The sequence below is a fragment of the Colletes latitarsis genome, chromosome 7 (genome assembly GCF_051014445.1).
Source record: "Colletes latitarsis isolate SP2378_abdomen chromosome 7, iyColLati1, whole genome shotgun sequence".
Lineage (NCBI taxonomy): Eukaryota > Metazoa > Arthropoda > Insecta > Hymenoptera > Colletidae > Colletes > Colletes latitarsis.
In genome coordinates, this window is record NC_135140.1 from 12,416,885 (window position 1) to 12,444,562 (window position 27,678).

General features: G+C 36.6%; 4 protein-coding genes across 7 annotated transcripts; 1 reads left to right on the plus strand and 3 right to left on the minus strand.

Annotated features, from left to right (window-relative positions):
- Positions 1-24: 24 nt before the first annotated feature.
- Uqcr-11 (Ubiquinol-cytochrome c reductase 11 kDa subunit) lies at positions 25-1,033 on the minus strand. The gene is made up of 2 exons (XM_076767788.1): positions 773-1,033; positions 25-316 (listed from the first exon to the last, which is right to left on the minus strand). The coding sequence occupies exons 1-2, from the start codon at positions 860-862 to the stop codon at positions 143-145; spliced, it is 264 nt and encodes an 87-aa protein (XP_076623903.1). The 5' UTR covers positions 863-1,033; the 3' UTR covers positions 25-142.
- A 2,154-nt stretch (positions 1,034-3,187) lies between these two features.
- On the minus strand, positions 3,188-7,530 carry Sage (salivary gland-expressed bHLH). Its single transcript, XM_076769098.1, has 4 exons — positions 7,433-7,530; positions 6,351-6,516; positions 5,203-5,403; positions 3,188-3,636 (listed from the first exon to the last, which is right to left on the minus strand). Exons 1-4 carry the CDS (start codon positions 7,472-7,474, stop codon positions 3,218-3,220), a joined length of 828 nt encoding a protein of 275 aa, XP_076625213.1. The 5' UTR covers positions 7,475-7,530; the 3' UTR covers positions 3,188-3,217.
- An 8,668-nt stretch (positions 7,531-16,198) lies between these two features.
- Positions 16,199-21,110, plus strand: LOC143343819 (coiled-coil domain-containing protein 39-like). 3 transcript variants are annotated; one of them, XM_076769080.1, is made up of 10 exons: positions 16,199-16,634; positions 16,715-16,936; positions 17,041-17,232; positions 17,310-17,525; positions 17,600-17,983; positions 18,307-18,561; positions 19,338-19,820; positions 19,885-20,097; positions 20,473-20,764; positions 20,935-21,110. In XM_076769080.1, exons 1-10 carry the CDS (start codon positions 16,221-16,223, stop codon positions 21,030-21,032), a joined length of 2,769 nt encoding a protein of 922 aa, XP_076625195.1. In that variant the 5' UTR covers positions 16,199-16,220; the 3' UTR covers positions 21,033-21,110. The 3 variants fall into 3 exon arrangements, with proteins under 3 accessions (XP_076625195.1, XP_076625196.1, XP_076625198.1); XM_076769081.1 differs by lacking the exon at positions 20,935-21,110 and having other exon boundaries at positions 19,885-20,030; positions 20,473-20,716; XM_076769083.1 differs by lacking the exon at positions 20,935-21,110 and having other exon boundaries at positions 19,885-20,071; positions 20,473-20,637.
- A 4,213-nt stretch (positions 21,111-25,323) lies between these two features.
- On the minus strand, positions 25,324-27,489 carry LOC143343240 (uncharacterized protein F58A4.6). Of its 2 annotated transcripts, XM_076767922.1 has the most exons (4): positions 27,086-27,489; positions 26,568-26,972; positions 26,369-26,483; positions 25,324-26,179 (listed from the first exon to the last, which is right to left on the minus strand). In XM_076767922.1, the coding sequence occupies exons 2-4, from the start codon at positions 26,942-26,944 to the stop codon at positions 25,901-25,903; spliced, it is 771 nt and encodes a 256-aa protein (XP_076624037.1). In that variant the 5' UTR covers positions 26,945-26,972; positions 27,086-27,489; the 3' UTR covers positions 25,324-25,900. The 2 variants fall into 2 exon arrangements, with proteins under 2 accessions (XP_076624037.1, XP_076624036.1); XM_076767921.1 differs by having other exon boundaries at positions 25,325-26,179; positions 26,568-27,487.
- Between the last annotated feature and the right edge of the window lie 189 nt (positions 27,490-27,678).

Below are 27,678 nucleotides of genomic sequence, written 5' to 3' on the forward strand. Positions count from 1 at the left end.
AAAAAGAAGGAGAGTTGACAGAAATTAATACTAATTGATAAATTATCGTTTATTCCTAATGTTAATTGTACATCTATAATGCATGAAATTAATTTATGACACCTCTTAATATCGATCACCCATGTTTGACGAAAGTATGATCTTATTTGAGCTTGCTAAAAAGTGTTTCTGCGACACAGTGATCTACGCATTCTACATAATCAATTAATTCTTCGAGACATGTTTCTTGCGTTTGACTCCTTGAATTGACACGGTCGTTACATGTGTCAAGTTTTTCTTTCATACTGTAGCATGCAGATTTTATGGCACACTTTTCCTGTAAAAAAATAATTATTTATAACAATTATATATTGCAAAGAAATGTTGTAAATTTTCCATAAACTGCTTAGTTCAAAATAATTAACTTTGATATAATTTGTATTACTTAAAACTTGTACTTCTAAACAGCAAGTAACAGGAATACAAATAAATGTAAATGAATATAAGTTGGTGGAAATTAAAAGCAGTTTATTGTTCAATAATTTGTATCGAATTTAAAATTATATATGGTTAAAATTACAACAAACATTTATAATAATAAATGAGTTTTCTAAATGATAATAAGAAACCGGGTAAGCTACATTCTTTAAATTCTTTCTCGTTTATATCTTTGTATTTAAGAAGAAAACATAATATTAATTTCAACAATAGAATGCTAATATCTACGTACAGTTTTGTAAAGACAAATTTTGAATTATTACGATGAGAATATTACATAACTATTTTTACTTACACGAAGAGCTTTCTGAGGATCAACCAACTCCTCATCGTCTGCTTTCACAACTGGGATGAGATTGTTAAAGACACTTTGCAAGAAAGACATATTATTGAAAATAGCGTTTATCTCGATTCGAAATTAATGAGAAATGTGTGACGGGCTTTCGATAGAGAAGTATAGAAACGAAGAGGCGAGAAATGTCGATTTCAATTGCTTGTTTCACAAATGTTTCATACTTCATGCCATTGTTCTGTAAATCTGTCCTGCCTTTAAGGCGCATTTTCACAAGTTCCACATTTCAGACTAAATGTTTATGACAATTCAACGCGTTTATATCCAAAGGATTACAATGTACTATGAAACTATAAAAGTTCCTTATTTAATAGCAGAGAAAGAATAATTAATTGTTCAAGCTATGGTTCCATTTATTAAGTTGTCAGAAATATTTAATCCCTATCGTGCATACATGATATTTCTAACCCTCTTTCTCTTTCTCTCTCTCTAGTCTCGTTTGTCAACCTATTTCCAAAGATTTTCATTCAAACTAATTATTTATAAATAATTATTGGAGACGATACTTCTCTTAGTCATTGCGTTGAAAATACTGTGGATTACTTACCGTACTCGCCACTAGAGGGATCGTTCTCTGCAAGCGCTCGACTGAGCCCCTTCGTTTCTATATAAACTACGTTTCATTGTCTCTGCTGCTTCGTGTTTACATCATGGCGGAATCGCCGTTCTTTAAAGACATGGATGTTCCAAAACAATTCTGTAAGCTATTTTTCTATATATTTCGTCTATTATTACATATCTTGAAATGCCAATATACAATCTATATGTACGAATCGCTTTGAAACAACAATGTTTCGTCACAATTTCGCGATTGCTTATAAAAGACTATTCAGTATATCCATTGAACGAATTTACTAACTCTATGACAAATAAATTTTCTTCGAAAGTACACACGGCTGAAGAGTAAGCTCCATTTGGTTGTTTTCAGAAGTTTTTATTACAAATATATGTTTGATTGTATGCTGATATCGATCAATAATACTATATGTGTAAAAGTATATACATGTATATTATAATATAAGGAGATATGTATATATAGATAAATGTAATAATAATTATGTTATTTTGTACTTTATGTTGTACTTATACATTTCGATGAAGATTGAATCTGTACATTTTTTATATTATTTGAAAAGGTTAAGGTAAAGTAAAATATACATATTATGTTAGTCTGAAATTTACATATGAGCGTTAATAAATTTTTTAACAGCACGAGATACAGCCAAGAACTATCAACGTCTTATAACACTGGTCCACAAATTGTAAACAATAGTTTGTATCCTTTACTAATCAAGCTGTTTAACTTTCTATTTATTTATGTACACTGGAATAGAAAATAACAGAAAAAGAAATTCTTTCACTTCGGTTTGAAAAATATAAGACGAAAAAATTAACGGAATTATATGGATTTTCATGCCTTTCTTAATCCACGACAGATTATAAAATTATAAATTTACTAAAACAACGAAGCTGAAAATGAAAATGTACTAATTATCACGTTCGTTTAGTTTTTAGCAATAGTTTGCTAAAATTGTAAATCGTGTTGAAAGGATGTCTACTATTTACCTTTCTCACTGTTATTAAAAAAAGTCGAGTTTCAGTTTGCGTTTAAAAAATACAGTAGTGCCCACATAAGTGACCGAATTTTTGCCCACATAAGTGACCAGAGTTATCCCCCACCGATTCTTAGAAGCCAAACGGCTTCGAACATCGAGCGTGCCTGGGAAAAATTTTAATGGGAGACTCTAGAGGCCAAAATAAGACGAAAATCAAGAATACCAATTTGTTAATGGAGGCTTCGTTAAAAAGTTATTAACAATTAAATTCAAAGATTTCAAATCGTACTGGGAAAATTATTTTCAGTTGCGGGGGTCAATTGCAAGCATTTTTGGTCAATAGACATACCCCCCAAATCCTGCTCAGTTTCGAGAAAAAAATTCAGGAAGGTGGACAAATTTTTTGACAAAATTAAAAAATTTCAAATCGTTTTAAAAAAATTATTTTCAGTTGCGGGGGTCAATTGCAAGTATTTTTGATCAATAGGCATATCCCCGAAATCCTACCCACTTTCGAGAAAAAAATTCCTCACCGAAAATGTACTGTATGGCCGGAAATGTTCCCATAACTTTTTAACAATGCCTCAATTAACAAATTAGTATCCTAGAATCTCCCATTAAAACCCATTCTGAGATTATGCCCACATAAATGACCAAGCACGGTCACGACATCGGTCACTTATGTGGGCACTACTGTAACTGGAGCCAATGTTTCAATTTCACTTTGATTTACGCGATTAAAATCATACACAGGGACTAGAATTGATCGCTCAGACGAAGAATAGCATATTTACCGTTGACCAGTGGGCACTAGATATGTAATTAATAGTTACTAAGGCCGTGTCTCGTACAAGAATTGTCGATCGTTATGCTCGGATGGTACCAGAGAGTGAACAGGCGAGGATAACGTCGACGGCGAAGAAGTAACGCACGGAGTGTGGTAATCGTAACGATAGTAAGCGAATGATTCCCATCGAGTAGGGTGTTGCACATCGAAGGATGCTGTCGTCGTGACGGGCGTGCTGCTGGCATAGTAACTTCTTTCAGGGACGTTTGGAACGTAGCTGTATTGTGGTTCCAAAAGACTCTGCAAGTATCGGATGTAGGTGATCGCGTGCCTCAGCGATTCGATTTTCGACAGTTTCTTTCCAGGCCGTTTGCAAATCGGTAGATTCGATCGTAAAAGTTCGTACGCGCGGTTCATGTCCCGCATTCTCGTCCGTTCTCGATCGCAAGCCGATTTCTTGTAATCTGAAAATCAACCGACTCGATTAGAATATCAAAGGTGAGGATTATTTTCGTCTGAAAAATAATTAATGTTCTTTTTCGATTCATTAAGAAAACGTTTGTAGGTTGTAAATAACGAGACAGCGGTTTAGATTAATACCAATATAATTGTAATCAATTCGGTATTCGGTATAACAGCCTTTGGTAACAGTTTGTTAATTGCATACAATAGTATTGGTTGTACAAAAGCGAATATACAGGGTGTTCGGCCACCTCTGGGAAAAATTTTAATGGGGGATTCTAGAGGCAAAAATAAGACGAAAATCAAGAATACCAATTTGTTGATGGAGGCTTCGTTAAAAAGTTATTAACAATGAAATTCAAAAATTTCAAATCGTTCTGGAAAAATTACTTTCGGTTGCGGGGGTTAATTGCAATCATTTTTGGTCATTACACATACCCCCGAAATCCTACGCACTTTCGAGAAAAAAATTCCTTACCGAAAATCTAAATAGGTGCCTGACAAAAAAAAAAAATTTCAAATCGTTCTGGAAAAATTATTTTCGGTTACAGGGGTTAATTACAAACATTTTTTATAAATAGACGTACTTCTGAATTCCTAACCAGTTTCGAGCAAAAAATTCGAGAAGGTGTGAAATTTTTTGACGAAAAAAAAAAAATTTCAAATCGTTTTGGAAAAATTATTTTCGATTGCGGGGGTCAATTTCAATCATTCTTGGTGAATAGACATACCCCCGAAATCTTGCGCATTTTCGAGAAAAAAATTCAGTACGAGCGGAACTTTAAACGTTAATAACTTTTTAACGAAGCCTCAATCAAGAAATTGGTATTCTTGATTTTTGTCTTAGTTTGGACTCTAGAATCCCCCATTAAAATTTTTCCCAGGGGTGGCCGACCACCCTGTATGTATAGATCGATTTAGAAGATTAAGAACGATTTATATGAAAGAAGAAAATTCAGATTCTTCTTTCCTTTTTCTTCGATTATTCCGGTCCAATTTTCTCGCACTGTTCTACGAACTGCAACGGCTCTCAAATGATTGCCTAAGTAACTCTTCTCTTTCTGTAATTTTCGACATTTTTAAACGAATACGATATCGAATGTCTTGAACACTAGTAAGAGGATACAAATGCACACTATCTTTTAAGTATTCCCGTAAGAAAAAGTCAAACGGTGATATACGGTGGATCCAACTGGTCTCGTAAGTTCTATTTAAATATTCAACGACGAAACGAGATAACATTGTAATAATACCATTTTTTTTTATGTTTAAACCGATTTTATTATGCGACAACTGCTATCGAAACTACCAATACTCCCAAATCTATCAAGACCTTCAAGAGTTTAGTAGTTAGTTTAAAATCGTATTAGAAACGATACGAAATTTTCGTAATCCTAAAAACTTCGAGAGGTGAGTTTCGAAAACGAGCGATCGCTACCTGTAATCGTCGTTAGATGCGTCATAAATACTCTGGGAATTGTAATATCCACTCATCTCTCGCGATCAGTGATACGGTTCATATCAGTATACTACAGAACGTGAAATTTTGTATTTTTTTTTTTCCGCACCTTTTTCTGTTTGCGACGCTTCTCGTTGTACCGACTTAATGTTGGTTTCATGGAGAATTTCTAAATGCGGATGAGTATTAATTACTTCCGGTTCGGGAACTCGGATCACAAACACTCGATCGCTATTTTCCTGGCGATCCTCATAGTGTCCATCTTGCCACGTTCTCCTTATAGATTGCCGGCAAATTATTTCTAAATTTTCTGCAAATAAATATTCTGTAAAACGTGCATAACAGACCGCTCGGCGAGGCTTGTTCTCTTAAATAAATTCGTAATTCGTATAATTGCGGTCGGAGCCTGACGAAATTGTTATAATAGATACAGGGTGATCGGCCACACCTGGGAAAAATTTTAATGGGGGATTCTGGAGGCCAAAATAAGACGAAAATCAAGACTACCAATTTGTCGATGGAGGCTTCGTTAAAAAGTTATCAATAATTAAATTCGAAAATTTCAAATCGGTCTGGAAGAATTATAGTCAGTTGCGGGGGTCAATTACAATCATTTTTGGTGAATACACATACCCCCGAAATCCTATCCACTTTCGAGAAAAAAATTCGAGTAGGTACTGAAATTTTTGGATAAGAATAAAAAATTTCAAATCATACTAAAAAAATTATATTTAGTTACAGGGGTCAATTACAAACATTTTTTATAAATAGACGTACTTCTGAATTCCTAACCATTTTTGAGCAAAAAATTCGAGAAGGTTTGAAATTTTTCGACGGAAAAAAAAATTTCAAATTGTTTTGGAAAAATTATGTGCGGTTGCGGGGGTCAATTACAATCATTTTTGGTTAATAGACATACCTCCGAAATCCTATCCACTTTCGAGAAAAAAATTTGAGAAGGTGTGAAATTTTTCGACGGAAAAAAAATTTTCAAATCATTCTAAAAAAATTATATTTAATTACAGGGGTCAATTACAAGTATTTTTGGTCATTACACATACCCCCGAAATCCTACGCACTTTCGACCAAATATTAATTTTCGATACTTTCAGTTTTATACTTAATAGCGAAGTCGTTTTTTTTTTTTTATATAAAGTTTTACTTCGCATCAACATCGTGGTCATTAGCGACGGGTTTCTGTGCGTTGTTTCGTCTTATTCTTACAGAATTAACATTTTTCTAACGAGATAAATATACCTGATCCGTTTCTGATTAATTGATCCTGCAAATATTGATTGACCGCCGGTAACTTGGACGGAGAACTTTCTTCCTGGCTTAGCACCTCTTGCTGTTTAGAGTTTTTGTCCAAATCCAACAATATCGGCGAGTGCGCGCAGTCCTCGTTATTGCTATCGTTTTCCGACTGAAAAAACACCGTATCATTGTTTTTATCGCGCTCATCGTACGAATAAAAGACCTAGTACCTAGTAAGAATCATCTTGCATGATGAACTGTTCAGTTAAACGAAAGACAAAATACTTGGCATTATCTAAAATTTTCTGGCTTTTCTAAACTTTAATATTTGCGATACCATTATTTCTTTCGTTTCGTACGATTTTTTCCCTTGTAATCGGTTTTGCACCGCGATTAATTTTGAGTAAACATTTCAAATTTTGGTACGCTTGATATTTCGTTCATAGACCCTTTAACCTTGATAATTGTTTCAATATGTTTAGACATACTTAATACTAAATTTTCGTAATATTCTGATGTAATGGAATACCATTGTTCTTGCACTCTTTGTCACAAATCAGCTATCGTTGTTGGGTGAGCACTGCTCACTGTAACTGCTAGCCTTTTTTCAAATACACTAAACGAATTTTCTTATAACACTATAGTAAAAAGTAAACAGTAGAAATGACTAGGAAAGTGATCAGAATATTTTTAATATACAGGGTGTTCGGCCACCCCTGGGAAAAATTCGAATGGGAGAATACTAATTTATTGATGGAGCCTTCGTTAAAAAATTATTTTACTGTTTTAGAGTTATAAAAGTTATTTTACCATTTTGCTATTATTACAACTACATGAAAATATCGAATAAAAAATTACTTTTCGTTAAAATGCCGTATGTTCAATTTTGCTCCTTACTGTACAATATGCGAATACTTGGAAACATTTGGTAAAGGTGTTCGTTGTTCGAGCATTTGTTCAATGTAAGTTTTACAGCGTGTCTGATCGAGAAGAAAAAAGGGGAAGTAACTTTCTCCCAAAAGCGATCCCAACTTTGGTAACAGATTCTCGCGCTCGATCGGTAAGGGGTTGAAAATGCGGTTTACCTCTTTCCTCGACAATTTGTTGGTATATTCCTCCGAGTCCATGTTGCGGAATCGATCACGTATCGGTTAAAAAGCTCGTCGCGACCGAGACAGTTGAAGCCAAGAAGAAGGTAGAGGATCGAGGATCCACCTTCTTCAAGTAACTTTCTTAGGGCATGTGTCAGACACGACTGTCGAGCGCATTGGTCGTCGGATAAGATGTGGATCGGTCACAGACAGTCGTTATTAATGTTAATTTTATCCATTTATTAAGTATTCAGGTGTTCCGACAGAGGCTCTCAGTCCATGGAAGAGCAAGAGTATCGAGATAATCCCGTGAAAGCGTAGATGTACCCGGGATCTCTGTTCATATTATTCATTAACCACAGTTGCAATTGCGGTTTCGTGGTTGTGCATCTGTCGTTCGAACGGGATTAAACGAGAATTTTCGGTTAAGACCAAACGTCGTCGATTCGATGCTAATCCTCGGATAACACTTTCCTCGTAGCATCGTGTTGAGAACCACTGGGATGATCGGAATAAAAGTGGGAATACAAACATTGGAACATAATAGACACTCGCTCGATGGAAATACTAATGAGTCGAACCGTGCAAGTATAACGAATTGTGAAGAATAGCGATCGTTTTCGACGATGCAGTGGGAAACGGTGGCTCTAAAAAATATTAACGCGTATGTACCAATCGGGATGAATGTCGATGACGAGGTATATCGTAAGATTCTCGGGAGGCTCTTCGTCTTTAGTAACGACGAATCGTACGGATCTATTTTTTTTTTTTAGACAGTCTAGACGTATTGTTAAATGTACAATTTTTATTATGTTCTGTTTAAAAAATTTGCGCGCATTCTTGCGAAAGTGTCAAGCCGAAATACACATTAACTTGAGAGTACGTCAAGTTAATTAATAAAGAGTGTCTAGAGCTTATTATTATAATAACTACGGTAGTGTCCACATAAGTGACATAACTGTCCGTTATCCCACCCGCGGGAGAGCTTATGGACTTTCGCGGCCCGATCTGACTGCCATACCGACCCGAAAATTCGGAGGACATGTGAGTTGATTATGTAACGGATTAAAAAACGCAATTTTCAAATGACCATAACACCTACAACAGTGAATATATTTCAATGAAACTTTTTAGTGATACAAGCTTTTTTTTTTTTATTAACGACAGCTAAACCTATCTCAGGCTTATGTGTCCATTTTCAACGATAGATGGCGCTTATTTACCGACCTCAGGCCCTCTAGTGCTAAAAAGCCCAAGCTTGTCGAGAAATCCATCTAGCGTGGACGAAACGAACTATTCCACGACAAACTTGGGCGTTTTAGCACCAGGGGGTTTGAGGTCGGTAAATAAGCGCCATCTATCGGTGAAGATAACGAACTATTCCACGACAAACTTGGGCATTTTAGCACCAGGGGGTTTGAGGTCGGTAAATAAGCGCCATCTATCGGTGAAGATAACGAACTATTCCACGACAAACTTGGGTGTTTTAGCACCAGGGGGTTTGAGGTCGATAAATAAGCGCCATCTAGCGTCGAATGTAACGAACTATTCGACGACAAACTTGGGCGTTTTACCGTAAATGACTGTGCAAATCATGTACCACCGATGGGTCACACTTCCTTATCTTATAGCACAGACGAGGTATACGAGTAGTCCTTTCACCTAATGCATCTTTTCGGCCCATTTTTCTGGGGTTTTGGAGCCCCATTAACATTTTCGTATCACTCGCAACATTACTAACAGATTTAAAAATGACTTTCAATCCCTTCCCCATAGTTAACTCGCATGTATTTACGCACACGTTACACCTGTCTGCCCATTGATACTAATTCAGCGAATAGTTTCTCAACTGACGAGGACGCTAAAATCACCTCCGAATTTTTCGCTTGGTATGGCAATTGTTCGAACTGATGTTCAAAAAGACACATATTAACAAAAATTAACGAATTGAAAATGAGTAATACTACAGATACGCAGTTTATACACATGTGTCTTGATAAATCTAAAAATTGATTCATAACAGTGTTATCAGACGGCAGACCGGTGCCCAGAGTAAGCTTACCTCTCTATTTACGCACACCAATCCACAGCCATGTGTACGTGAGCTTAGGTGCTTTGGACAGCTTCGCGAATTCAAGAAAGAAGACGAATGTGAGTCTTTCTTTCTTGCTTTCGAAACAGCTGAAATCCAATTTGTGTCCATCTGCATACGATTTTGAGTCTCAACTACCCAAGCATTTTTATTTTCCAACCCATATATAGCTATTATACATAAACGAGGTAAAGAATAGCCCCATCGCTAGTGGGATGAACGCTATCGCTGTACCATGAGTGTCTTATAACACGAGATACACTCTTTCAAAGTGGAACAAAATGTTAAAAAGGTCATGCATCAAATTGTAAGGGGATCCTCGTAAGAAGGCTTTAATCTTCGTAATTTAATCTTCGTAACAATGACTAGCTTATGGTCACTGCTGGTCAACAGTGAGGTTGACATCAAGGTCAGCGAAGGTCCAGTGAAGATCTAGAAATGGTCAAGAGGTGGGACCAATCGAAATAGGGTTGTTCTTTAAACCAAGCGGTTCTTAACTCTTCACGTTGACACTGTCTCCCCACTCTTCGACTTCCCCACTCGATGACTACCGCTGGACAAGTTCTTCAGTACCCCTGGAGCATCCAGGGGGAACGGGTCTCGCGGGCCTACGCCAGGCCATTCGTGGAGAGCTGACCACTGGGGGGACCAGGAGTGACCAGGACTGACCAGGACTGACCAGGACTGACCAGAACTGACCACTACTGACCAGTGCTGACCAGTGCAGATCCGACTACTGACCACTACTGACCACTACTGACCACTACTGACCAGTGCCGGACGGTGATGACCAACGGTAAGAACTGTTTAAAAATTCTCTCCCCTCTTCTATTCCATCGTTTGATACCAATTTCTCTTCAATAAACTGATTTTGCCTTGCTTGTCTAACTGATGTTGCTATAATATGAATATTTTTTTATTTTACAGTTGGCCCAGTGGCAACAATGGTTACAGTGGCTTAGTGGTAACTATCCTATGTATTGACGACAAGTAGTAAGTTCACTCCTCTTATTTGTATTTTATTATTTTTATTTGTTTGTTTGATGTGAATTCACCTCTATTTATCTATCTGATTTTATTTGATTATTATGAATGTTCCTTTTCTCTGTTTCCATTTTTACATTGTTCGTCGAATTTATGTTATTGCTTTGATATGTATAATATTGCAGGATATAATAATGTATGTTCAATCATATACTATACTTGTTTCTATACAATTTCATGAATTTTTATTATACTGGTTAGAATAAGATTTTTGTGGTTACGTTCTTGCTCGAATTCTCGTAATATTCCGCGGAGGCACTTTGATTCTTTCATTTCGAAAAATCTTTCAACTCTCTTCGCTGATTGTGCACCTTTCATTGATTGCACTTTCGTTTGTTTCTTCTTTGACTAACGATCGTTGAACACAGAAGATCTTTATTAATGGAGGGTGGTTGGGAATCGGTTAGGGTTAGGGTTAGGGTTACGGTTAGGGTATCGAATGTTCGTTTTGATATGTACAACATTGTGTCGATGCATATATCATATTTGTTTCGACGACGTTGATTAATATAAGATCTTTATTAATGGAGGGTGGTTGGGAATCGGTTAGGGTTAGGGTTAGGGTTACGGTATCGAATGTTCGTTTTGATATGTACAACATTGTGTCGATGCATATACCATATTTGTTTCGATGCCACTGACTAATATAAGATTTTTATTTTTATGTTTCAGCTTCAATTCTTGTAATATGTTGCTTAATTTCCTTCCATATCTCACTAATATAAATATTACTTTTGATTTCAGTTTAAATTTAGATTAATCGCAAGGACATCGAGGGAGTACGCCACAACCGCCGAGGGACTTCTAATTCCAAGTTGGTTAGTCTTAAGCTTCGTCGCGAATCTTAAAATTAACGTCGAAGATTTCATTATTATATGTATCTCCGCGTCTGTACCAAGCAATTATTCAATCAGTAGCTTCTCTCTCGCTCGTTCCCTCGTTCCTAGCTTCGGTCACCGCTGTTTCATCGATTGAAACATGTGATCGGCCGTGTATCTGGTCCAAAAGATCTAATCGCCTTCCCTTGGTAAGCTTGATTGAGGGAAAACGGCACTTCGCTGGAAGGTGTGGAGTTTCCGTATTCTGCGGAAACGCATACCTTCCAGCGGAAGTCGACTCTGTCTCAGGTACTCTCTCTTTGTCAGACAGCCTAAGTCGGGTCCTTCGGGCTCCCGGCGGGTTGCGTTGGAGAAATGGAGACCTCGATTCGGAGTTGCAGTTCTCTGTTTTCTTGTTGAGATCGAGTTAGCAAGGGCAGTAGGTTCGATCCTCGGATCCGCTGCACGGTTCAGCCTCGCGTCGCGTCGCGTATCCCACGATTTAGCTTCATCCCTCTTTTTAACCAAATAATTGCTTGGTACAACTAAGTCAAGGAACTTTGTTTCCTTCTATCGTCCGAATTTTAGCTTCAACTTGACTAGACTTGAACTTCGACGTTAATTTTAAGTCCCTATTCTATGCGTCTCCCAATATTGCCAAGTAATTATTTAACAAGTAGCTTCCCTCGACTCGTTCTCTCGTTTCTTGCTTCGGTCACCACTGTTTCGTCGAACGAAACATGTGATCGGCCGTCCAGTTTGTCCGAAAGATCTAGTCGCCTGCCAATGATAGATCGATTTCTAGAAATAGAAATCAATCTACCAAGGGTAGTGTCGATTCGATCCGAAGATCTGCTGCACGGTTCAGCATCGCGTCGCGTCGCGTCTCCAACAATTTAGCTTCATCCCTTTTTAAACAAAATAATTACTTGGTATTTAGACTTAAGCCCCTAGTGTAGCCGCGTGTCCTGCCAAGTAATTATGTAACAAGTAGCTTCCCTTTCACTCATCCCTCGTCCCCTCTGATCACCACTGCTTCCATGTAGAAAGCAAGTGATCGGCCGATTAGCTGGTCCGAAGGGTCAGTTGCCGTCCTCTAGCGAGACGATCCAAGGGAAAAGGTATTTCGGCCGCAGAGGGGATCAGGGACTGTTCCTGTCTACGGTAGCCCCAACCCAGGATCCCTCTCTCTGTCAGACATCCCGAGTTGGGTCCATTTGGCTCCCAACAGGATGCTTGGGGGAAATGGGGAACCCGTGTCGGGTGCGTCGATTCCCTTCCCCTTCGATCGGACTTGCCAAGAGGCAACGAGCTGGCCCTTTTGACCCCGCCATTCGGTTCGCGTCTCTCGTTCCTTGCACTATTGCATGGTGCATCGCGTCGCATCGCGTCGCGTCACCCACGATTTAGCTTCGTCCCTCTTTTAAACAAAATAATTACTTGGCATGACTAATCTAGTTTCTAAGGATGTAAAAGGGAGATCGATGGAACTTGGATTCCATCTATCTCCTTTCGGGTCTCCACTCGCAGCAACCTCCACGTGGTGAGACCTGGTAATCGGTGTCACCCACGATAGAAAAGTTATTCTTCGTGGGTGACACCGAGCTAATGGCTGCGAATTTAGAATTGCTTCTTGATATAATAAACGAATTTAGATTTATAGTTAAACAGGTGTTTGGTTAATCATTATGTTAGGCAGGTTATTTTTATTTGGAGACAAATTCTTTTGAAAATTCTTTCAACTCTCTCCGTTGGTTGTACACCTTTCATTGATTGCACTTTCGTTTGTTGTTTCCTTGACCAACGATCGTTGGTCACAGAAGGTCTTTATTAATGGAGGGTGGATGGGATTCGGTTAGGGTGGGTCTCCATTCGCAGCAACCTCCACGTGGTGAGACCTGGGTAATATTATTTAGCGTTTAATTAATAATCGTAATACTCTTAGCTGGGTAATGCAATTATTAATTAAAAACTAAATAATATTAGCAAATTGGCTGCGATCCGCCTTGCATAGGCCATCATAAATATAGAGCTTCTTCGCTAGATTAGTTTTGATTCTCATCGATTCATCAAAGATTCTAGAGTATTGTCAGAGACGAGGTATACGAGTAGATCTTTCACCCAATGTATTTTTCCGGCCCATTTTTATGGGGTCTCGAAACCCCATTACCATTTTTGTGTCATTCGCAACGTTACCAACAGATATTCCATAATCAATTCACATGTATTGACGCAAACCTACTGTTTGCCTATCAAAACTAATTCAGTGAATAGTTTCTCAACTGACCACCATCCATGAGAAGAGGACGCTAAAATCACCCCCGAATTTTTAGGTCGGTATGGCAGTCAGATTGAGCTACGAAAGTCCATAAGGTGAAAGATCTATTCGTATATCTCGTCTATGCTAATACTATATGTGTCATTATTAAGTAAATAAGGTAAACCTACATTGTAAAGAAAATGAAATGATATATGGGAATAATTGTAATAAAATGAACGCAAATTTCGGTATGATTCATGTCGATATGTACGGTTGCCATGACGGCGAAATACAAACGTTTCCTTTAGATACACTGTAATGTACTGATTTATCTTTCAAAAAATCCTTCTACGAAAAAGTAGGGGTCAAACATGGCCATAAATAATAATATAGAGACAGTTTTAAGTGCGCTAGGGTGGGAAGATGGATTTCGAATACCGGTGGCGAACGAGGAGAACAGACGATTAGAGGAAGAAGTAATATTCATTTGTATCACAATTATTTCATTTACTTTGCATCCACCAGCTTTTCTTATGGGTTTACATGCATGCTTTTGTTTCCTTTTTATTATCGATATAGTAAATTTTTGCACGTTAGAATGTACCAGCACAGACGAGGTATGCGAGTAGACCTTACATCCAATGTATTTTTTCGGCCCATTTTTATGGGGCTCTAGAGCCCCATTACCATTTTCGTGTCACTCGCAACATTACCAACAGGGTACACAAATAAACACAAGAGATAGTGAGACAGAAAATGAAATTGCAGAAACATTTCTGGTCACACATTATATTTTCGGTAAAGAATTTTTTTCTCGAAACTGAGTACGATTTTGAAGGTATATTTATTGACCAAAAATGATTGTAATTGACCCCAGAACCTAGAAATAATTTTTTTAGAACGATTTGAAATTTTTTTTTTTCGCCGAAAAATTTAAGCACCTACCTTGTCGATTTTCCTTAAAAATTCGTTTTTGATTTTTAGTAATTTTGTTTGACGCCCTACAGAAAAGTTGTCTAATACTTTTTTGTAGGTACCCATGAGCTCTACTTCAGAAAAAAGTTTCATTGAAATATATTCACTATTGTAGGAGTTATGGCTGTTTGAAAATTGAACCATTTTTATGGGGTTTTTCTCATTTTGCGAGGTCAAGGACCAACTTTTCGAATATTTTTGTGATTTGTACATATTCTCCATCAAAATACGCGTAATTTGCTTTTTTCAACATTAAAATCGTCCAATCCGTTCAGAAGTTATGACATTTTAAAGATTCGCATGAAATTTCGAGGTAACATTTCTGGCCAGAAATTAGATTTTCGGTAAAGAATTTTTTTGCCGACAGTGCGTAGGATTTTGGGGGTATGTTTATTGACCAAAAATGGTTGTAATTGACCCCAGAACCTAGAAATAATTTTTTTAGAACGATTTGAAATTTTTTTTTTTCGCCGAAAAATTTAAGCACCTACATTGTCGATTTTCCTTAAAAATTCGTTTTTGATTTTTAGTAATTTTGTTTGACGCCCTACAGAAAAGTTGTCTAATGCTTTTTTGTAGGTACCCATGAGCTCTACTTCAGAAAAAAGTTTCATTGAAATATATTCACTATTGTAGGAGTTATGGCTGTTTGAAAATTGGACCATTTTTATAGGGTTTTTCTCATTTTGCGAGGTCAAGGACCAACTTTTCGAATATATTTGCGATTTGTACATATTCTCCATCAAAATACGCGTAGTTTGCTTTTTTCAACATTAAAATCGTCCAATCCGTTCAGAAGTTATGACGTTTCAAAGATTTGCATGAAATTTCGAGGTTACATTTCTGGCCAGAAATTATCTTTGCATTAAGGAATTTTTTTCTCGAAAGTGCGTAAGAATTCGGGGGTATTTGTAATGACCAAAAATGATTGAAATTGACCCCTACAACTTAAAATAATTTTTTTAGAACGATTTGAAATTTTTTTTTCCGTCGAAAAATTTCACACATTCTCGAATTTTTTTCTAGAAAGTGGGTAGGATTTCGGGGGTGTGTCTGTTGACCAAAAATGCTTGCAATTGACCCTCGCAACCGAAAATAATTTTTCTAGAACGATTTGAAATTTTTTTTTTTCGTCGAAAAATTTAAGTACCTACCTTGTCGATTTTTCTTAAAAATTCCTTTTTCATTTTTAGTAATTTTGTTTGATGCCCTACAGAAAAGTTGTCTAATACTTTTTTGTAGGTGCCCGTGAGCTCTACTTCAGAAAAAAGTTTCCTTGAAATATATTCACTATTGTAGGTGTTATGGTCGTTTGAAAATTGCGTTTTTTAATCCGTTCCATAGTCACTCACATGATTTACGCATCACTACTAATTCAGTGAATAGTTTCTCAACTGACCGCCATCCATGAGAAGAGGACGCTAAAATCACCTCCGAATTTTCACGTCGGTATGGCAGTCAGATTGGACCACGAAAGTCCATAAAGTGAATGGTCTATTCGTATGCCTCGTCTATGGTACAAGTAAATTAATATCGTAAAAACTAAAAACAGATTGTAATGTACAAAATTTCTATGGACAGATCGAAAGGAAAATGAAATTAAAGAAAAGTTTGAGCGCGAAACTTGTGTCTACGGAAGAAAGACTCAATATGATGAAAACCCGTATTAATAACTTGACCATAGAACACGATATGAATCAGAAACTTTTAAATACGCACTCGGTACAATTAGAAAACGAGAATCATCATTACCGACTGAGTTGCAACACCGAGTCAAGCCTGCGCCAGGAGGCGCGGGAATTTGAAAAGGAATGCAAGCAAGTTAACGAGACAGTGTCGAATATTACGAAAGAATTGGAAAAAATAACGAAAAAGATAGAATTGTCCAAGAAGACGGTCGAGTACGATGAAAAGAGTCTGCGAGAATGGGAGGAAACGTTGAATCAAAACGAGGACAATAATCAATTGATAGAACAATACATGAAAGAAGATGCGAAAGAATACAAGGTATATAGAATGGAAAATGATATATCGATTATTCACGGTTTAAGTTACTGGCTAATTTGTCTGCTTTCTTGCGATATAAGGAACTGGAGTTAAGAAGGCAGAAACTCAGTACAGAATTGCAGTTATATCGTGACGCGATTGTTAAGAGAAATAATGAGGGACGAGAGATGGAGATTATTCTTGATCGAACGACGAAATTGTACGAGCAAGTATTAACGGAGTACAGACAAATGTTCAATCAATGGAAGGAGAGCGTGATTATGTTGCAACAAAGGAACGATGATATTAAAAATGTTCTTCGAGTACGATTAAAAATAAAAATATTTCTTCTGTAGTTAAAATTGCAATAATAACGTTTAAAGCGTACTTTAATTCTTCTTAAACGATTGGAAATTATTTTGTACAGGAAACTGAAACGTTGCAAGAGATTGTAGTGGATAAGAAAAATATGCTCGAGGAATCGGAAAATTTTTTAAAGGAGCAAAGCGAAAATAACAAACAAATCGAACAATCGATCGCAATATTAGAGAAGGACCTTTTTAATATGAAAGAAGAAGAATCTAAGTTGAAAGAAACGTTTAATACGTACGAAAACCAGGTACAAAAGGAAACAGAAGGAATATGCTCAATAAATAAAGGATTCAATTTTGTAATATTTTAATTTTTAAATTCCAGCTCGTTATACAAAAGAATGTCGTGAAAGAATTGACGCAACGCGTGGAACAAGTCCAGGCTGACATAAAACGAAAAGAGGTGGAAATAAAAAATAAGAATGCAAAGATAGAGAAATTGAATGAACAAGTAATCGATTTAAATGCAAAGTTACAAGTTGTCGACAGTCAGAAATTAAATGTCGAAGAAAAGGCGAAGGAACTGGAAAATATAATCGAGGTATTTATACAAAACTACATATAAAAAAAACTCTATAATTTTATAAATTTATTGCACGTTAATGTAATTTTTAGGAGCAAGAGAAGAAAAAAGTTGCAACGGTTAAAGAAGTTAACCGATTGCAAACTACAAATTTACGTATAACGAATCAGATAAAACAGCTGGAAAACGAGAGTAAAATTTTGAAGACGCAGCACGAGAACGAATACAAAAAGTCCGAGCATTTTGATAAACTATACGCCAAGAATGAAAAGGATTTAGAAGAAAGGAAGGAAGTATCGTACCAAGTGGAGTTTGAATTGCAAAAATCGGAAATGAAATTAGACAGATTGAAAGGGAACGAGCACGATAAGTCCGAAGCGGAAAAGAAACAAAAGAAGATCGAGGAACTACAGTGTACATTTAACGAAAAGACAGAGGTTTCGAAGTTGTTGCAAAAGCAAATAGCGAGTTTAGAAGTATGTCGATAATGATATTTATACAAACGCTTATCACAATAAATTTTTACACGTAATATAAAAATTTAATAATTAAGGATTGATTCTACTGGATTGATTCTCTGATCCAGTAAAAACAAACTCGTAAATTAAAATCAATATCGGTAATATACAAACAGGGTGTTTGGCCACACCTGGGAAAAATTTTAATGGGAGATTCTAGAGGCCAAAATAAGACGAAAATCAACAAATTGGTATTCTTGAAATTAGTAATATTTTGGTCCCTAGAATCTCCTATTAAAATAACACCTTGTGTAAGTTTAACATATTTTTTTATTCTACAGTACGACATGAGAAAACTGTCAACTAGTATATCGAACGACAATGATCAATTGAAATACTTGAGAAATAAAAGGCAAGATCTTGTTCTTCTCATGGACGCGGGAGAAAAGCGATTAAAATCTGCCCAAACGCGTTACGAAGAGAAACAGGTGGAGGAAAGTATACTACGACTGAAGGTATCGCAGATGGAAAAAATGATATCCAATTTTGGGAATAATGTTTACGACTTGAAGAGATATCGACTCGAATTGGAAGCTGTAAGTTTTTAATGGCACATATCTAATCAAAATAAGCAGATGGTTAAGCATGGTATACAGGGGGATCGGCCAACCCCTGGGAAAAATTTTAATGGAGGATTCTAGAGGCCAAAATAAGACGAAAATCAAAAATACTAATTTGTCGATGGAGGCTTCGTTAAAAAATTATTAACAATTAAATTCAAAGATTTCAAATCGTTTTGGAAAAATTATTTTTGGTTGCAGGGGTCAATTATAAGCATTTTTTATAAATAGACGTACTTCTGAATTCCTAACCATTTTCGAGCAAAAAATTCGAGAAAGTGTGAAATTTTTCGACAAAATTAAAAAATTCCAAATCGTTTTGAAAAAATTATTTTCGGTTGCGGGGGTCAATTATAAGCATTTTTGGTGAATAGACATACCCCCGAAATCTTGCGCATTTTCCGAGAAAAAAATTCAGTACGGGCGAAACTTTAAACGTTAATAACTTTTTAACGAAGCCTCGATCAACAAATTAGTATTCTTGATTTTCGTCTTATTTTGGCCTCTGGAATCCCCCATTAAAATTTTTCCCAGGGTTGGTCTCTTAGTTTCTTTGTTTCGAACGTGTGTCTAAAGAATAGTTAATAGTTTTGGTGGTGTCTACATTTTATTCAAATCCGCTATCTCGTCTTAACGTATAATCTGACAATTAGTATGTTTATATTCAAATTTCTATTACTAGAATTTGTAATTTTCTAATGCGTTTTAGAATAGTAATTTGCTATTAGAATAATTGTGCTATGATTGTTTAGGCAATACAAAAACGTAAAGCGGAAATAGCGATGCAAAGGGAGTCGCTGATCGCTCAGAAACGAATTGCTACGAACGAATGCTCGGAATTAAAAAACGTTATTGCCGAAAGGAAGATACGAATAAAGCAACTGCAGACAAGATACGATAATGGCGTAGCTGTATTAGGAACGAATCCTGACGGTACACCAGTGAATACAATCCACTTGAAGCTACGGAATGCACAAGAAAAATTCCTCTTACAAGAACAAGGCGATAAATTGGACGAAACAATCAGGAAAGCGGAACAGGAAATACAAGCGATGGAAAATACATTACGGATGATAAATGTCTGCAACGACAAGTATAAGGCAACCTTAAACGCCGATGAGCAAGATAAAGACGAATTAGAAGAGCATAAGAAGTTAGACCAACAGCTACAGAGCGCGAAGGAAAATTTAAAAGAAAAACAAGGAGAAGTGCAACGGCTAACTGACAATTTACAGGTATCTCGTAATAAGCTTGATTTTTGTTGTATCGTTAATTTTTATAATGAAATGGCTTCGACAGAAACTGCAAAGCGACTATGCCGAAATCCTTAAAGAGATAGACGAGGCTGAGGAACGGAAAAAGAATAAAAATCAGTATTTGCTCGAGCTAAAACAACAAATCCAAGATCAGAAAGGGAAAGTATCAAGAGCTGATAAAAGCTTGAGGTGCGCCCAAAAAGATATTCAACAAATATTTGCAACCACAGGTGATAAAACAGTATTGATACAAGAGGTTAGTCAACTATTAAATATTTCATAGTAATTATAGTACATTTAATATAGAGGGTGTTCGGCCACCCCTGGAGAAAATTTTAATGGGAGATTCTAGAGGCCAAAATAAGACGAAAATTAAGAATACCAATTTCTTGATGAAGGTTTCGTTAAACAGTTATTAACGTTTAAAGTACCGACCGTACTGAATTTTTTTCTCGAAAGTGGGTAGGATTTCGGGGGTATTAATTGTTAATAACTTTTTAACGAAGCCTCCATCAACAAATTGGTATTCTTGATTTTCGTCTTATTTTGGCCGCTAGAGTTTCCCATTAAAATTTTTCCCAGAGGTGGTCGAACACTCTGTATACTTGGATAATAATTGTGTTTACCGCAGAAAGAGATGGAACTACGTGAAATCCAAGAACAAAATTCTATCGTTTTGCAAGATATTGCGGAATTTACGATTCATCACGTGGAAGCCGAAGCTTATATTAAAAAGCTCTTAGCTGCTAAAAATATAGAGCTGCCTGCTGCCCCAATATTTAATCAAACACCAACATCTAGCCAATGTCTCAGTACTAAAAATTCGATGGACTGCCTGCCGAAGAGTACCAATCGCGGAATCGTCGTTGCTTCGTCCAGGGAAAGTATCGGAAATATTGTCAATATACAACCTGAATTTCAACGTACGTTTACAACAAGTCTTGTAACTTTATGAAATGAAGTCGTACAACAATCTTCCGGGGTTCGTCGTTGTAATGGAGTGTTCAAACTTTAAAATAACCTCAGGAAGATCGTTGTGCAACTTCTTTTTACGTAGTTAGTCCAAACCCTTACAACTTGCTTATTGTTTCAGCAATTTCGACGAATGCTTCGTCAAAAAGTGTAACGAGGCGCGAGCAACAACCTGTAAAGACTTCTTTCCAAACACAATCTACAAACAGAATTTCTTAATATAATTTGTTAAATATTGTATATTAATTTTTTTCTTATTATTTATACTCGGTCGTAAGAAAGAAACAGATAAAAGAAAAGACACCCTTATCGTACCTATCGCCCTTAATAACAAAGTTTCTCTACTAAAAAAAAGCGTTCGATTTGTTTCGCATCTTCCGCTTGAATTTTTAAAATGCTCAAGCCATTGGTCGCGTGCAGTAATAACAGGACAATTTGTAAAATTCTCTTTTAAAAAATTCTTTTATATATAAAAGTGATATACATACATTGTTATCAGACAATGTCAGTGGAAACGGGCAAAGGAGTTAGAATGTGGGATCCTTAGCAACGAAGATGAGAGGAACCAAGAGATGCAGACGGCGCTGGTGCTAAGTTAGTTTCTGAGACTCTTGAAGGAGAGCAGTCAGTTTACCTTTGTCGACTTTCCGAAATACTACAAGCTCACGTACATACGCGTGATCTGTCATCTCTGGTATAAACCAGAGATGCCAGACGAAGCTCCAAGTGCACCGTGGACACGTCTTATGGGAGTTAAGAGAGGCAGGCTCACATTTGCCTTCTCGCTCTTGAACAACTGAAATCCGACCTCACGTCAACGGCATACGATTCGGAATCTCGACTGCCCAGGTATTTTTACTTGCCTTTCCTAGAGTTCATTACTGAACTCTGCAAATTACTCATGGTTTCTATTTGCCTCTGATGACCAGTGCAGACAAAAGTACAGAACTCCTGACAACTTTCGACACCATACAGCGACTGTTACTGACTGCTCCTGATTACTGCTTGCCTCTGCTGGACTCTGCTGACCATCGCTTATATTTCTGACAACCTATAACGATTACTACTGACTTCTGCTAACCTCTGTTGGTCTTTGCTGATCTCTGTCAGCGTGTGCTTGTCTCTGCTGAACTTTCCTGGCCTCTGCCGAACACTACTGACCACTGCAGGTATTTCTGATAATGTATAACGATTAATACTTATTACTGCATGCCCATACAAGTCTCTGCTTGCCTTTGCAGGTTTCTGCTTGCCTTTGCTGGCCTCTGCTGAACACTGCTGACCACCCCTGATTCTTCTGACATCGTATAACAATTACTACATGCTACTGTTCGCCCCTGCTGATCTCTGCTTGCCACTGCATGCCTCTGCTCGTCTCTGCTGACCGCTGCTGACCACCTCTGATGCTTCCGACAACATATAACGCTTACTACTTGCTACTATTCGCCCCTGGTGATTTCTGCTTGCCACTGCTTATATTTCTGGCAACGTATAACGTATGCTGGTCTCTGCTTGCCCCTGCAAACCTCTGCTGGCCCCTGTTGACCACTGCTGACCTTTCTTGACAACTCCCGACATGATGTATATGTATTAAAGCTTTGTATAATGTAAATCTATGGCAATAAATAATATAATTGCAAAGAATTCTATGTGTTCTCGTCACTTTTACCATTCTTTTCCTCTCCCCATTATTCCCTTAGTTATAAGAAACCGTTTCTCTACTTAAAACTGGAATTCCAAAGTGCCCGGAGCGTTTTCTGAAATGCCGGTGACCTTGACCCATTTTCGAAACTGGGTCAAGGCCAAATCCTGATTCCCAAAGCGCCCGGAATTTTTCTAAGATTCGATGGCCTTGACCTACTTTCGAAATTGGGTCAAGGCCATCCGGATTTCCAAGTCGGCCCGAGGATTTCTAAAATTTCGAATGGCCTTGACCTACTTTCGAAATTGGGTCAAGGCCATTCGGATTTCCAAGTTGGCTCGAAGATTTCTAAAATTTCGAATGGCCTTGACCTACTTTCGAAATTGGGTCAAGGCCAAATCCAGATTCTCAAAGTGCCCGAAATTTTTCTGAGATTCGATGGCCTTGACCTACTTTCGAAATTGGGTCAAGGCCATCCGGATTTCCAAAGCGCCCGGAATTTTTCTAAGATTCGAATGGCCTTGACCCACTTTCGAAACTGGGCCAAGGTCAAGGTCAAATTCGGATTTCCAAAGTTCCCGGAACATTTCTAAAATGCTGGTGAACTTGCGAAGAAGGTGGTACGCATCTTATAGGTAAGAGAATGATTTGGAGAGGAAAAGGACGGTAAAAAATGATGAGAACACATAGAATACTTTAAAATTATATCATTTATTGTCATAGATTTACATTATACAAAACTTTAATACATATAAACATATTATATTATATCACATCATGTCACAAGTTGTCAGCAACGGTCAGCAGTGGTCAGCGATGGTCAGCTGACGTCGGGAGGTGTTGGCAGAGGCCAGCTTAGGTCGGGAGATGCTGGCAGAGGTCAGCAGAGGCTGGCAGTAGCCAGTAGTAATCGTTGTACGTTGCCAGAAATATAAGCGGTGGTCAGCAGTGGTCAGCAGCAGTCAGCAGAGGCCAACGGAGGCCAGCAGAGGCATGCAGAGGCGAGTAGAGTCCAGCAGGGTCAAGCAGTAACAAGTAGTAATCGTTATACGTTGTTGGAAGCATCAGGGGTGGTCAGCTGTGGTCAGCAGAGACTAGCAGTGGCAAGCAGAGGCGAGTAGAGTCCAGCAGGGGCAGGCAGTAGCAAGTTATAATCGTTATACGTTGTCAGACGTAACAGGAGTGGTCAGTAGCGGTCAGCAGAGGCTGGGAGAGACTAACAGTAGTCAGTCGTAATCGTTATACGTTGTCAGAAGTAACAGGAGTGGTCAGTAGCGGTCAGCAGAGGTCAGCGGAGGCTGGCAGACGTCAGTAGTAATCGTTATACGTTGTCAGAAATTCCAGGAGTGGTCAGCAGCGGTCAGCAGAGGCTGGGAGAGACTAACAGTAGCCAGTCGTAATCGTTATACGTTGTCAGAAATTCCAGGAGTGGTCAGCAGCGGTCAGCAGAGGCCAGTGGAGACCTGTTGACGGGAGATCAGATATTAGTTCTTCAAGAGCGAGAAGGGAAGTGTGAGCCTTTCTCTCTCGACTCCCGCGAGACGGTCTGAACTTACTTTGGGCAGCTTCGGTGAATCGAAAAAGGGGGCATATGTCATTTTGTCTTTGTCGACTCTCCGAGGTCTTTTGCTAACCAACGAGTAAGTAAAAAACCCGGACCCAATGGAAAGTGCCGTCGGTTGAGTACTGATTGGAGGAGAAAAAGAGAGGGCGCGTCGAGCGTGCAACGATATAGGACGAACCCTGAGTGGGTGGCCCAGTGTGACCAGATTTGGCGCAATTGAGTGCATTGACGACGACACTACTAACGACGAACTTCCTTAGTTAAGGGAGTTGTGACTCACAACTTGTAAGGAAAACCAACATATTCTACCATAAAAACCATGTTACATAAGCTCAGCACTTCGCGTTCCTTCGAGAAATCGAGAAAGAAGGCCAATGCGAGCCTTTCTTTCTTGATCTTGAACAGCTGAAGTCCGTCCTCGCGTCAATAGCATACAATTTCGAATCTCGAATGCCCAGACATTTTTACGTTTCGACCTATATAGGCACATACATAGAAGCAAAATCCATAAATACACGTTTTAAAACCCCCTGATCATGTTTTAACCATTGAAAAAAAAGAAATTACTTTTATTACTTCTATGAATGAACATATCTATATGTATACATATGTATGTTATTAATACGATTGAATCTATGTCACGACGGTTACAGGCTACCGTTGAAGTCGAAGGCCACACCATCAAATATTAATGTTAATTTATTTATGTATTATAGTCTAAATGTAAAACTAGTAATTTTACATTTTCAGTTAAATATAAACCAATATTTAACGTTATTTTATTTTTCTTTCGTTAATTGTCTATTAAACTATATACACTGTGTTCTCACTCTCTAATACGCATGATTTAATCCATTTTCCCGTCGATTTTCACTACCAAATAAGTGCTTAATTTTAAGAGTAACTACATATGTTACTAGATGAATCGAATTTTCGTTCATATATATTTAAAATAGTAGTAGTCGCTATTTAAATATTGATATTTATTTTCCAGAAAAGTCAGTAAAATTAATTAGGGGGGAAAATTCTAGGGGAGACGATTATGGACAAAAATAATATCGATTACATTGGTTAGCAAATTGTAAACCATAGTTCGCATTCTTTACGATTAAACTCTTTTCCTATTTATTTGTTTATTTACACATATTCTGTAATAGGAAATAATAGAGACAAAATTATTTAGCTTTAGTTTGAAAAGTATAAGGCACAATTTATTTAATTTTATAATCGGTGCATAGACGTTCAAAATTTTAGACCTCGAAATCCTCTGGGAAAGTCATTATGTGTGAAGAAAGTAACAAAAAACAATTTTTTATGTCGATTCTTTTTATTGTTTATTAATTAATGTAGAATTTCATTAGTTTCTTCAACGACATAACCTATACGGCACATTCGTCTGAATACAAAAAAATCAAAAAATCAATTTTCTTAAAGTTAGATAATTTATGTTGGTATTGAATCTGTTTTTAAAGCGACAAAATGTAATATTTATAAGTTTATAACGTTCGATAGGAAGATCAGCTTGTCTCTTTAGATAAATTAACTTTATACAGATGAAAAGAATGTAAATAAAATTTGAAATGAAAAGTTTAGATTTAGTTCCTGATGTAGCTTAAGCTTAAACATTTAAAGATAAAGTATTGCGATTAATAAAATGATGCATATAATATTCAGAATTGAACATAAAATAAATCTTTAGGTTTCTTCATGAATTTTGATGGTACAAGAATAGGTATATAAATTTTCTACAAAACTCAGTTACGCTCTGTAAATTGTGTGCGAATGTGTTAAAAGAAACATCTTTGGAAAGAACATTTCATTTATTTTTTCAACATAAATACCAAACATAATTTACCTAATTTTAAGTTTCGTTAAGATTGCTTATTTGATTATTGCTATAGACGTTTGTTGTTTTTTTCGCATTGTATAACAATATCTGAGTTTAGCCCATATACCTAAACACATATTTTGCAACCGAATGTCATTTTTTTCGATTGAAAATTTATAAATACTTCTTACTATGTTTCTTGAAATTTTTAACTGGCCCTGCTGAATTAAACTTAAAGCAATATATAATTTACAACGAGCGACCAAAAGGGGATCTTCGAGGCGGAGTGCTAATATAAACTGCTTTGCAGAAATTTTTCTTGCTACTTCTGCCTGTGTAAAAATATGTTATTCGTGAATTTATGTTATTATATCATTTTAGAAACATATTATTATTTAAAAAGGAATAATTAAATTTATTTGAAAAAAAAAAATACAATCTGTAATTTATTAATATCGATTGTATCAAACTTATCTTTAATCAAAACATAAATAGCTAAGCAAGTTCATGCATTTACGTACACAATATTGAAATTTGTCTCCTAAAGCAGAAAAGGCTCCACCTAAAGTAGATAAACAAGACATAGCATGATTCATTTCTTTCCTTTCGAATGCCATCCGTGTTATCCTTTCATTCCTGAAGCAATTAAAGTATATATTGTTACATATTGTTACATATCGTTTCGTGTGGTATGGATACAAGACCACAATGAAAATTTACCAATTGTAATCTAAGAATTGTTTCTTTGGTGTACGTAATTTCATTAAGATTATCGCTAAATTTATGTTATTCGAAAACTTGTATGCTAAATATTGTGACAATTTTCTAAACACAGCTCTACGATACGTCTGTGACTTTATTATTGTTACAACATACGCTGATAGAATATAAGCATTATATCCTCTTTTATTTAAACGAATTCTATTTATTTCTACTATATTATTTTCGTTACATTTATTTATGTTAGCATCCGTTCGATCTATAACGTTCTTTTCTCTTAATTTTTGTTCGTATCTAATTGCAGAATAAGGTGTAACAATAACACTGTCGAAAATTGTGCTGCCTCTATGAATAATCAATTTTATCGAGTTATCCATTTTCTTTAATTTGTAAAAACAACTGGCCCTTTAAATGGATTAAAATGTCGCATTAAATTTATGTACGTTACGATATAACGATGAAAATAATACACGTTAAAAATATAACGAATAGCTTGGAAAACACTATTTTACTTTTACCAATATTGGTTATAAAAGTTATATAGGTAAGAAGAAAAGGCAATCTGTACTCTGAAAAATAATTAAATCGACATATACTTCCAACATTTATGGTACTTTTTTAAATATCTTGTTCGATACGCAACTTTCTCAATACACGTTTCGAGGTTACAAATTTAATTGAACGTACAGTAACATACTACGCGCGATGCGCATGATAAAGAAGTAGAAATTCTAGGGATAACATGTGATAATGCAAATCACTCGACGAAGTTATTTTCATTTTTTTAAATTTTCAAACGATTTTTATGATTTACGGATATACAATGAAATTTCACTGAATTATGTCGGTATATTCATAATAACGTTCAAATAATATAATATAATAATCTTGGGATAACCCTTTTAGAATCACTTGAAGCGTGAGTCGAAGTAAACTGTTTCAAAATTTGTAATAATCATAAATAACTACGTTTCTAATGATGACACTTGTTCATGCATGCACATTATATAAAGCATATGTGTAGATTTTAAATATTTTTAGATGCATGCTGTAGAAAACGATTGTTTTAAACATTGTTTCGTCCATTTGAACAAAGTGCTTTTATTGATTG